General features: G+C 38.8%; 1 protein-coding gene across 5 annotated transcripts in view; it reads right to left on the bottom strand.

The window, feature by feature from the left end:
• LOC102201838 (collagen alpha-1(XIX) chain) overlaps window positions 1-12,884 on the bottom strand; it is a 102,369-nt gene that overhangs the window by 78,701 nt on the left and 10,784 nt on the right. For 4 of the 5 annotated variants that reach the window (XM_013911859.1, XM_013911858.1, XM_005737117.2 and 1 more), the window contains exons 7-11: window positions 11,922-12,002; window positions 11,205-11,324; window positions 9,700-9,756; window positions 3,018-3,062; window positions 383-427 (exon numbers count right to left, since the gene is read on the bottom strand). In XM_013911859.1, the coding sequence (XP_013767313.1) occupies window positions 383-427; window positions 3,018-3,062; window positions 9,700-9,756; window positions 11,205-11,324; window positions 11,922-12,002 (348 nt within the window). The remainder of the gene's footprint in view (window positions 1-382; window positions 428-3,017; window positions 3,063-9,699; window positions 9,757-11,204; window positions 11,325-11,921; window positions 12,003-12,884) is intronic. The other variant, XM_013911860.1, reaches the window with a different exon arrangement.

The raw sequence follows: 12,884 nt of genomic DNA on the forward strand, positions 1-12,884 counted from the left end.
CCTTATCAGAGTGTATATTACATACATTAGTCTAATCACTGCAGCCAGATTTAAGAGCATGCAATAAAATGTAACCTAAAATGACACAGAAAGGGCTTACAGTAATTTGGGAAATGAATTTAGTCCATTAGTATGTCAAGCCTATGGCAGCATATCAATTAATTTCACTGCAGAAGGACAATGTCGGCTAGAGCACTCCTTGCTCTGCTTCAGATATGACAAGCACCTGAAAACAGCCACACAGAAAAACTCTGCTGCGCTCCTACCCCCAGGTCATCACACAGAAAATGAAAAGCCTATAAGAATTGATTCCCTGACGAAACCAGACCTGGTTGATGTGCTAGGTATGGAATATATGTCTGCTGAAGATAGTGGTACTTACTTTCTCTCCATCGATTCCCTTTTGCCCTTCTGATCCAAGTTCCCCCTGCAATGACAAGACTGAAAGTTAAAAGGTGCAGAAAAGACCCTTGAAAAGTTTATGCTTTCATCTTTTTTTCCCCCACTCTGACACCCAGCAGTGCTAAAGTAGGGTTAAGGAGACACATGGAGGCTCAAAAAAGATGTTAGCTTTTAAAAGTTTTTAGTGTTTCATAAGTGGCTGATGAGACATTTATTGCATAAGCTAGGGAACACATTAGTCCACAAATACTTTTAATTAAATCATTAAAGAGTTATAGTGCTTTCATTTATCCCTATAAAAATGTAAGTATAAGGTCCACCCCTCTCCTTCCCCAAGGGACGCCACACTAATTACACCACTGTACAGATGCACTGGGTGGTGTATGATATTTATCATGTGCTGCTCTGGAGTTATTGTGTGGATGTTAATACACTCACATGAATACAAACAGGCAAAAAAAAAGGAATAAAGTTAAATACTGAACTTCAAAGAAGTTCTAAGAATCTAAGTTAAGGATCTTGGCGATGGCAGCAGAAAAACACACAAGAATTTATTAAGGAGAAGAAAGACCACACACACCACACATTCAGGAGTCGCATGCAGTATCATTTGCTATTAAGCTCCCTGCAGCATTTCTGCTTCAGGAAAGTCTATAACATGTGTGGGATTATTTGTAGTCAGTAAAAAAGCTGTTAGGGGCTTATTTCCACAAATATCTTTCTGATCAGTGATTCTTCTCAGGCTGTCCAGCCAGTGATTTCGGAGAACTGTGCCAGAAATGTGTGAGCTGTCTTGGAACCTCTTATGAAAGTGTAACCTATACAGTTTAATGACCTCAGCTGGCCCATAAAGCTCAAGCAAACTGCAGTATTACAGTGTCCAAGGGCAACCATATCATTACTTTTATAATGCCAACAGCTGCAGGAATTGTTGTTCTCACATTAAGACGACCAAAAGAGTCTGAAAATCTGTGTGTCTTAGCTAAAAGTGCCCACAGCCATCTGTAGACATCTCCGAACACGCAGCATGTATAGAGCATATGCACATACTGGATGCCCACAGATGGATGAAAGGCGAGTATAACAATAGTCCACACACACAGGTTTCAGTAAAATATGTCTGGGTCAGGAAGAAACCTTATTGATGCAAAACTGAGCAAAGCTACAAAACACTTCAATACATGGCACTGTGCATTAGCATCTTTATCAATACTACTGCTACGGCTGGGGCTTTTCTTGTGCACTGTTGTGCAACAAAATAGCTTTCGCTGGCTCCTGTACAAGTGGAGAGAGCCGTGCCATTAAGTGCTATACCTTATTTCACAAATCAAGGTTCCCGAGCAAATAAGTCGTCCCACAGTGAGCTTAACGGATATAGATCCAGGATTAAGCCATATTCCACATTCAGGAATAATCCTGTTTACTGACGATGCATAAACAGCTTCCACAACGATCTTCGGTAAAATCGATCCCTAAATTCAATGTAGTATCTGATGGATATATGTGTGTTTTTCTTGTCTTGTTATGCATTAGCTGTGTTTTTCTGAGAATAGAATCAAAATCCCACACCCCCTCTTTCCACTCCATGATATACTGCAAGGTATTCTCAGTGTAAGATATAGAGACAACACCCTTGTACCAGCATTACTGTAAGTAGTTGGCTGGCCTCCCAAAGCAGAGGAGATTAACACATGCATCTGAGATGCCACATTTGATAGTCAACAACCTAACTGATGACAATATCACACAACGCAATATGCAAGGGAATAAATAGCAACTGCAGTGAAATAAATTGCAAATACGGTAATTTTCTCAACACTATCAGGAACGAGACTGGACTAGTAAAGAACAAAACAAGTGCTGCGTCAATCTGATATGTCATATGAAAGATATCTGCATTTTTCTTGCCCTCTGAAGTTTCCTGTGAATTGCTTGTCACTCTTGAGTCCTAATTTTTACTCAGGGAGGCTGTACATAATTACATGTTTTCACAAATGCGCATCAAGTTATTCAAGTCACTTGTTTTTCACTCAACAGTGAAGGACTTCATTAAGAAGGTGCAACTGAGGCTCACGCATGCAAGACATCTTCTCAGGACAGACAGCCCAAACATCTAGCCGGGATTTCGAGTGCAGTGGCAAGGACATGATCTCTCGCTGGCGTCCCACTCGGGAAAACTGCCAACTATGTCTGGTGGGGGCACACAACCAAGCTAGAAATGCCGCTGGTTGGACCTGAACTTGGTTGGAACTGGATAGCGGTAGCCGTACTGAGCAGGCACCTTTATATTTCATTCGATTTTGATATTGCTTTGTTTTCTGTGTTGCTCTGATGAGGTCACCACAAGCAGGCCAGTAAATCAACCCAATAATGTTAGAAAATAATCTCAGAGAGGGGCACTGACAGATTCCATAAATCACTTAATCAAAAGAGCCATCTGCTATTTAAGCATCTGTATACCATACAGCAACACTAACTCAATTTGTAACTAAAACATATCTTAAAAAACAAAACAAAACGTAGAGCCCACGTTCCTCAAAGCCTTAGTCACAAGTGTGAGGGCAAAGCAACACTGAGGAGTGTTAGCTTTGCAAGTCATTCAGCGAATGACCTACCTTGGGTCCTCCGTTTCCTGCGGGCCCAGCCTCCCCTGTGTACCCCTGCAACAGGAACAACACAGGGACCTGTTAGTGAAAGGTCTCTCGTTCACACATTAGTGAATAGCTTTATGAACACTTGTCATTTCAACAACGATCTCGCTCCTACAGCTGCTCCAAGAGTTCTTGCTGACACAGGACCACAGCAGCTGCAGATCAGGATACTGTTTCTCAACAACTGGAACGTGCATATCTGAACCCCATTAGGAGTCATCATATTGTTTTAATAACTGTATTATTTTTAGAAAGTTAGACAAGACAGGGCAAAAAAGGAAGAGAAGTTTAAGTGTCTTAAGGGATATACTTTTATAGACAGTAAAGACAGACTGGAGAGAGGATAAAAGAAAGAGGTACTGTCCGCAGTGCTGCTGAGAGGAGAGGCTGGACTGTTATTTAGCAAATTAAGCAAATGTAGAACATGCTGCAAGCTAAGAATCTAATTAAGCACAATGTCCATTCATTGTGACATCTTCATTACGAGCCCTGTTTGCTGGCTCTCAATAGGTTTGTTTGGAAAGTACAAGAAAATGTTGCTAACTTAACAAATGAATTGCTTTCTAGGCTGGAGGATAAACGATGAGCCTTATTATTGCATCCATTATTCTGAGCATGTCCACTCTACCTTTTAAAAATACAAAACATTTGATAATTCACTGGTCATGTGAACAATTGTAGCATGTTAAGCATTCATATTAGACGCGAGACATTCATGCATTGTCCGTGGTATGTATATTTCACAATGCTGTCACCCATTCATTCTTCACCCACTAAAGTTTTCTTTTCACCCACTGACACGAACCTTTTAAAAAGCTAATAATAGTACAACACTTATTATTACAATAGGAGCAATGAAAGGTTTTGACAGCCAATCAAAGTGTTAGTGAAATAATAAACCATCTTGAGTGAAATTCCTATTATAACTCACTTTAGAGGTAGAATGGGTATAAATTGAATTAGGGGGTACTAATTGAAAACACAAGCCATAAGGGCATGAGAATTGTAAATGGTGCAAAACAAATTATGGGTATTGTAAAAGGGAAAGAAGTTTTAATTTCGCCATTACGCCTCTGTTTTATTTATTTATTTATTTTTTGAGCAAGTACATGCAGGAGCTGTAAATCTAGTAATACCAGGGTTTATGTGCAAGGCCATAGAAAATGGATTTCCTTTCAAGTAAGCTGCATTCTTATAACCCACTACTTATCTGTTTAATTTCCTGAGGGATTCTGGATTAATCATAGCAGTTTAATCCCTTTGCACTGCATTAGAATCCTCCATCAAACTCTCACTGTAATGCGGGATAGTACTTTCTGTCAGAGTAACACAGCAAAAGTAATCCCCACCCATTTTCCCAAGAAACCCTCTGTGTAGGTCACGATGATTGGCCTGCACTTCTCATTTTGGTTGTTTAAATGCTCTAAATTGCCCAGATGTCTTTGATTAATCTCTACAAAGTCAATCTAAATTGTTAGTAAGTATACTCGGACTATTTTTAATCTTATACAGAAGGAGATTCTCAAGTCTTATAAGATTACCTCAATAACAGAGTTTTATATGACTTTGTTACCCCTTGTTAAATGTATTGTAATATAAATCAGAGTTTCTCATTGTTTAACTGTCCCATGAATACTGGGCTAGCAATATGACAGCAACATGTGGGTCTTGCCAAACTAAACAAAGCGTTTAAGAAACCTATAGGTCTAGTTTTTATTATACTAATGTATAATTCCTTACATAATTTGTCCATTTTCCCATGATCTGAACATAAATTCCTATCTGGAATCATGGAGGAGCTAAAGATTCCTTACAAAATCCTGTCAGAGGCAACAATCAGGACGGAGAAGCTTGTGTTAAAAGGACAGAAACACAAAGGTATCCTGTATGCAAGTCTTTACATCAAGTGACATGATGTGTAAATGTTGTACCTCCATACACAAAACAATTTACTTTCATGGCACCAACTTTGTAGTGTTATATATAGGAACAAGCAAATAATATAATAGGAAAACAGCTGGCGAGATGAAATATAACAAGCCGTCTAACACTTAAGAGCAGATAATAATTTAATTGAGTGTGGTGGCATCACACGAAGCAGCAGTCCCCCCCCTAAACAGTATGCGGTGTATCGTTGTGCACGTAACAAAAAAGCAGAAAATAAATTGCTTAGGGAAAGGTACTTTTACATTTTTAAAGCCCCTAAAAAATTAGTTTGGTGAACATTTATGCAGTTTTACAGATATGCACAAGTCATAAGTAATGATGCCTCTTAAGACTGAAGCTCTGGAGCCAAGGATTTGTAAGTTGGTAGCTACATCTCTTCAACACTTGCATTTCTCCCTCGCTTCCTTTAGGTTTCCATAATGAAAATCATTCTGGACCTTTGAAGCAGGCAAAGCCCTCCACTGCGCAAAATGAACTATGATGGCTCAGACTGCACAAACACTGCCCCATTGCTTGTGAAAAATCACACACTGAAACACACACCCTACTCTATCTCATAACAAATGGAAGTTCTAAATGTTGGCTTAACTTAAAATAGATTTTTGTAAATTGGATTTTGAGTTTGTACAGAAATGATTCTCAGAAAGCATCCTGAATGTGGTCTGACAACGCAAACCTTCAGCTCTTCTAAACATCTAGCGCCTATAAGTCCACTCCACCAGGGAGAAACAGGTAGAAACTGGCCTTAGAAACTCAGGGATCAATGAGAATTAAATATAACGTAGAAGAAGTGAAATGCTACCATAATATACCACACAGACGAATCTACAACAAGGCCAGTGTAAATAAGATAAAATAAATAAATAAATGACTGACTATCAAAGCATAATTAATATTATAAGAACAAACTGCCACTTGTTTAGAAAGGTTAGCTACGGTCAGTGAATAGAATACAGCCTACACTGTTTGACATCACATGTAGATCAGCCTGACAAATCAGAATCATAACTCTTACAGTTTCACAATTGGGTGACCAAAACTATTGATCATCTTTCAATGTGTGGTTTGTGGACTAATTAAAACGCCAAATTAGCTACATTAGTATATGCTCACTGGCAGCTTTATTAGCTACCCAGTGTTAGTACTGGGTTGGACCCTTGTGCCTTCAGAAAAGCCTTAATTCTTCACAGTATCAATCTAACAGCACAATGGAAAACTTTAACATAGATTTTTGTCCATATTGACACGATGACATCACACTGTTGTTGCAGATTTGTTGGCTACACATCCATGATGTGACTCTCTCGCTTTACCACATCTCAAAGGTACTCTATTGGAATGACATCTGGTGACTGTGGAGGCACTTTAAGTACATTCGAGTATAGAGTTTGAGATAATCTAAGCTTGGTGATAATGCACAGTATACTGCTGGAAGCAGCCATCAGAAGATGGGTACACTGTGGATATGGTCAGCAAAAATGATGCCTATATGGGGCTGAAAATGTACCAAGAAAATATTCTCCATTCATCACCAGCCTGAACCATTGATAAAAGGCAGGATAAAATGTTGCAACAGAAACTTATTAGACCAGGTGACATTTTTATATCTTCTATTTTCTGATTCTGGGTGACCCCATGTGAATTGTAGTCTCAGTTTTTCTCTTTTTTAGTTGAGTGGTCCCCAGTGTGGTCTTCTGATGACGTCACCCATCTGCTTCAACGTAACTTCAGAGAGCTCAGAGTTGCTCTTCTGCACACACTGGCTGGTCAGCTTAAAGCAGTCTGGCTATGCTCCTTTGGCTTGTGAGATCACCAAGGCATTTTGATCCACAGAATAGCTGCATACTTGACATTTTCTCTTTTTCAGACCATTCCTCACAAATCCTATAATTTTTTAAGGGTTTACAGGATTTAAAATCCCAGCAGATGAGCAGGTTCTGCCTGTTTGGCACTACCGACCAGATCTCTCAAACCAACAACATTCAAAGTAAATTAAACCACCTTTCTTCCCCATTCTTATAATTAAGTTCTAACAACAGGCTGTGTTGACCATGTCTGCACACCTAAATACACTGATCTGACATGTTGCTGCCATGTCATCAGCTGATTAGATTTTTGCATCATTAAGTGGATGAACAGGTATACCTACGTAATAAAGTGTCCAGTGTGTGTATCTTACTGTCAGTACACAGATGGTTTCATGCTGCTATAGCTGAAGTGTTGATTTCAATTGTCATCTGCATATGAACAAGTATTAAACTTGAATTGCAGATTATATTTTTATTGAAAATGATTTTTGTAGCTCTGTGTCACACTAGAAAGCTGTCAGTGTGTACCCCAGCACTCACCCTACGGGAGCGGGGAAAGGCACCAGCTCCCCCGTCCCTGAATTAGATAAGCATAAGAGAGTGGCTGGATGGATGGTTTTTGTGTGTTCTGCACTTTGAGCAGCTAATTTACTACATCATAGCATGAATAAAAAGTGATTGAAGAGGTGAATAAAAAGATCAAGAAAAAAAGGTGAAAATAGAACTATATTAGAAATGTAAATGAAGTGTGCCTAGCTCTTAGTTTAGCTCATGTATAAGTTTCTATTCAATGTGGCAGCAAAATCACATTTATCTGATCAGCAGTCGCAACAGCTGGTCTAATATAACTACCAAAAAATCACCAGGGTTCTTTTTAGCTTCTGCTTTTAATACCGGTGGTGTGTTAACTGACTGAACGAGATGGCTTAGTCATGAATGTGTGGCCCCTGATCATGTCTTTGCTTAACGCCATTGATTTAGTGTTCAAGCCAGTAATAGGATTTGTTATAAATTTTGTTGTTCAGTCAGTAAACAAATCTTGCCAAGTATTGATTTGTTGAAAACCTGAAATTAGATTTCAGGTGTTAACAGTATGAGTAACTGAGTCATAGCGCACGATGTGGCCTGCAGAAAAATAATAACAATAAAAAAGGAAGGGCCCTGGGTGAGAAGCATGTTCAAATTATTGTTGGTTCATTTGTAGACAGATAAAAGATATGTGCTAAAGTGCTATTTGGACATCGTTTAGGTACCAGGTTAACACTTACTGGGACATTAAATGGCTATTTTTTGATGTAACAAAAGCACTGACAACTTGCACAGCGCCTGCTATACTGCAAACTGAACCAGCAGCCTGTTATATTTTACCCACTTTAAATACCCACACCAATTACCAGAAACGAATTAATCACCAGCACTTCAACCACATTCCAAATGCACAGACACATTACAGCTTGAGAACCGATCTCTGCTGGGTCATTTAAGAATCATTAGAGGCCAATTATAGCACATCAACGTATTTGATTAGAGCAACCTGTTTTCCTTTGCTTCTTTCTTTCTTTCTTAAACAAAGCTAGTTTAAAAATGATATTTAAAATGATCGCTGCCTATTTTAAACATCAGCTAACAAAATAAAAAGCTAAAAAAGTTAAAAGGATTAAGCATCCATGTCTTTATTATTTGTTATGTATCTGTTCTAACAATTACAGATGTTCAGTGTCTCCAGATTTTCAGTGACATTGTGACAACTGGCATGCAAAAGTGACGAAATATAGTCCTTTTTACTCTGCTAGAAAGAAAAACAATCTATAATCATATGCTTGCACACAGGCAGTACATTTTTGGTGCTGTTCAAAGGATTACCAGCACTAATCACGATGCCTCTTTAGCAGCACTAACAACTCACGGTGTAGAAAGCTCAAAAAAGCCCGATTACAAATTCCAGAGTTGGATGCTAAAGGTATAAATGATTTAAAATGATGCTTTTGTGCCTTGCAGAAATGACTGGTTTTCACGGAACAAAAACTCTTACAGTCATCCTACATATCTTAATCCCACAGCCACATCATGGTAATTAGGATACTGACCCCCAAAAGCCATATAGTCTTATCAGGCGTACAGTACCACCACCTGCTCGTCCCTGTGAATTCTTTTCATTCAGAGCTTTCTCCCTTTTGTCACTTTTTAACCTTGTACAGGCAGCTAAAAGGGGATTTGACTCTCCAAACAATGTGATTTGTCTAGGGAATAATAACACTTTTTGTCTCGGTATTTGATGGTTCCTTCATGTTTTTCTTGTCCTCCAACTGACGCGACACCCACAATTTTCAGTGACTGGGCATTTACAATTTACATTTCCACTTGTCTATTGAGCTGTCATGAATCTTTTTTTTAAACTACACCAATTTTCAAGTGATTGAACAAATGTATGATTTACCAATTCACACTGCTTGGGATATTTGGGAGAAAATGTGAATGCTTGCAGATAATTGCACAGTAGCCTCTCCAAAGGACCTTGACTGAAGAACATGGACTTTGCTAGGCATTCCAATATAGATATTTCCCTGCTGAAAGAAAGCTCTATTTCTCTTCCTCTAACAATGAAGTATAAATGCGTCCTACGGGGACTTGCTGTCTTTCTTGACATTTAGACCTTGTAGCTGTCCTGGAAAACCAGCAACACTGCCCAGAAAGCAAACCCACAGCTGCAGCTAAGAGTATCTGAGAACAAAACTATGGTCATTTGCAATAAAGGTGCTGAACACAATGCTGACAAGATCAAGTTGAGACTTCTGTGAAATCACTAACATTTCCTGAACAACTCCATTTTCCCTTGAATAGATGTCAAGACAAACACATTTATCAAAAAGCACTAAAAATCTGGCCCTTACCTTTTCCCCTTTATCTCCTTTTTGTCCTGGCAGTCCAGCTACGCCTGGAAGACCAGCCTGTGCACACATAACATGCAGGACTGAAACTATACGTAGACACATTTATATCAACAGCATGAATCTTTTAACATACAGTTGCAGTCAGCTGTTTACTTACACACATCGTGGGTACGAATCCCATGGTAATACTGGGCTTTTAATGATTTCTTCGAAATTTTCTTTTTACCAGGGTGGAAGAATTGTGCAGCATACATCTTTAATGACTTTAAAAAAAGAACAATTGGGTGCAAAAGTTTGAATTTATTTTGGATTTTCTCCAATTCACACAGGGTCAGAGCCTACACACAGCCTCAAATATCCATACACACCCACTAAAATTTGATTAAATTTCCCTTAGGAAGTTGCACCTCAACCAGGTGCTTTTGGCAGAATCCTGACTGGTTATTTGACCACTCTTCTTGGCAGAACTGGTAGAGTACATTTAAAGTGGTTGATATCCTGGCACAGACATAGTGTTTAGGTAGATTTTCAATAAGGCTGAGGTCGGGGCTTTTGTGAAGCCATTCCTCGACCTTAATGTTAGCCGGCTTTATCCAAAACCTTGGACTTTCCCATTTTTGTGATATTTGTCAGTTTTTTTATGCTAGCAAAGAGAAACTACCAGTTGGAATGAATCACACTATTAGTGAGATGTCAATAGGACTTGGCTTTGTCAAGTCAAAAGACACTGTAAGCACCACCTAATCCAGATTAGTGTTTTGCGAATATATTTATGTATTTGAGCTTGTATGTATACTTTTCACCTTATGTGGATGAAAGAAAATCCAAAATAAACTGAAACTTATGCACCAAATTCTTGTTTTTTTAAGTGATTAAAGATATATGTTGTACAGTTATTCCAACTTGGAAAAAGAACAATTCAAAGAAATTTAAAAAGCCCCAAATTACCACGACATTCACGTGCATGATGAGTGTGTATAAGCATCTGACCATAACTGCATTTGAAATAACAGAAATATTACTTCTGTTTTGCCAGTAAAGAAATACAAGTAATATACTGCACCTGCAGTAAGCAATGATGTTTTTAGTCATATGTTACTTAAAAATATAATCTTTTTTTTTTACTATCCGAGTATATTCCAGTATCTCACATCTATTTCCACTGATAAAAGACATCACCTTGCGGCTGTACCGTCTTAGTTTGTTATTGAAGGCAACATTAATATCTGCAGGTGAAAGAATTCCTTACAGCTTCACAGATCTATTGCACAGTGCATATTTGCCATGCTTGGGAGAATTATAGCTGCATTTGTAAATACATTTGGACTGTAATGTGTTTGGTTGGCATTGCAGAAAAATAGTTTTTGATATAAATGGTGTTTAAACGTCTCTAGAATGCCCATATCGGATTGAGTACACATGGCGTCAAATCAAAGGCTGGCTCAGTTTCAGCAGCCATTACATTCACTCAATTAGAAGCCCCTGCTGGGTTGAATTGAGTGTACCTTTTCAGCTGGACAGTGACATCTGTCAATGGACTGTGGGGCTGGCTGAGACAGCATCAAGGGGATCTGAGCTGTAACCAGGGGAGGGGCAGTCCCATTAAATGTCCTCTCGGCTCCACACTGGATCAATACAGAAATTTCACTACTTAGACGCTTTCCTTTGTGTTCTTGCTTCAGGGCAAAAAAACAAATCAAGCCACTGTCACGTGCAGCACACTTCACCCAGACAACCTTTTCATGCTTATGTGAAGCTTACAACCTGTCATAAGCGCCTCTCAAGGTTGTGAGAATTCTCTAAGAGTAACTTTACACTGACATGGCAGGATGCTTAGGGAGAGATGCAATGACAAGAGTTCAAAGGTCACGTCTCCATTTGGAATCACCGTAACATTAGCTCTTAATGATTTTATGATGATAGAAGTTCTATCTTATTACATTTCTAACTGGGGCCGGGCGTTCTTTTGGATGACACAAAAATCTTCTTACACTTTTATGTAATGGTTAAAGTTGAGCCGTACAGTATGTGGCACACGATTACCAAGAAGCTTAAATGTCTTTCACTTTTTAAAGAAAAAAAAGTCACCTAATTTATTTTCTTACTTGTGGAATGCATAACAAAACACAAATTTCTTTTTTTAAAGCTCTTAGTCTTTATTGTAAATAAAAATAATAATAATAGTAAGTTCAGTTGTTTTCTCAGGCGTTAAAGCGTTTTACCTTTGGGTCCTGGAGCTCACAGCAGTTTTCCAGCTCAGCTATGTAAGGGTCACAGTAGATTAGAAATTGTTTCAGTTCAATCTGTGGAGACAATCACAGCATTATTCAACAGTTTCGTCATCTCGTCATGCTCCTCTTTTAACTGACAAATGTCTACACTTCACTGGCTCAGACAGCACAATTTGTTCACTTGTCAGCTACTGTAGCCATAATGTCCCAACGCTGCAACTCCTGTCGCCTGCAAAACATCTCCAAAGCACCACATTAAAAACATAACATATATTTTTAAAAAGCTTCAACTTCCGCATGACTTGCAACTGGTTCAGAGGAGAATTTGAAACCTATGTTGTTGGTTTTTTTGAGGTGTTACTTATACTATTATCAGTCACAAAGGATAAAAAGTCAGCTGTTAATCCTTCTTAAGCCAAGGTCTATCCAGAGGCACGGCTGACCTAATGGCAAGGTGACCTTTTGTTGTTTTTGGCACTTTGGCCACCTCCGGGGCTGAAAAATGAAGCCAATGCGGAAGTGCCAACAAATGCAGTTCACTGAATAGTCACTTCAGGCTGACTCCAAAAGCAACCCAACAGACTCCAGCGCTAAAGTGCCTGACGTGAATAAACATGAATAAACATGGTTACTGCTCAGCACAGTAAACACGTTTCTTCTCCAGTACTGCATTATTGAATAAAAGTGAATAAATATGCTCTTTTTAACTAATTTCCCACTTTTGTAAAAGCTGTACAGGAGTTACTTTGTTTATAGGTCACCCATTTGCATTAAAAGCGCTGCTGCTGCTTGAAGTGACAGGTGGGTGAAGACTAGGCTGCTAGTTGTCTGCTAACTCTACTCACACAGGTGGACGTAACTGGATCTCTGGACTGCTTCTGGTGCTGGTAGCCTTTAGATTATTTTTAATTCATTTATCTGAAAAATGATATGGCTTGTTGTGTGGTTAAACTT

The sequence above is a fragment of the Pundamilia nyererei genome, unplaced genomic scaffold (assembly GCF_000239375.1).
Source record: "Pundamilia nyererei isolate P.nyererei 1_Seehausen unplaced genomic scaffold, PunNye1.0 scaffold00073, whole genome shotgun sequence".
NCBI classification, from domain to species: Eukaryota; Metazoa; Chordata; class Actinopteri; order Cichliformes; family Cichlidae; genus Pundamilia; species Pundamilia nyererei.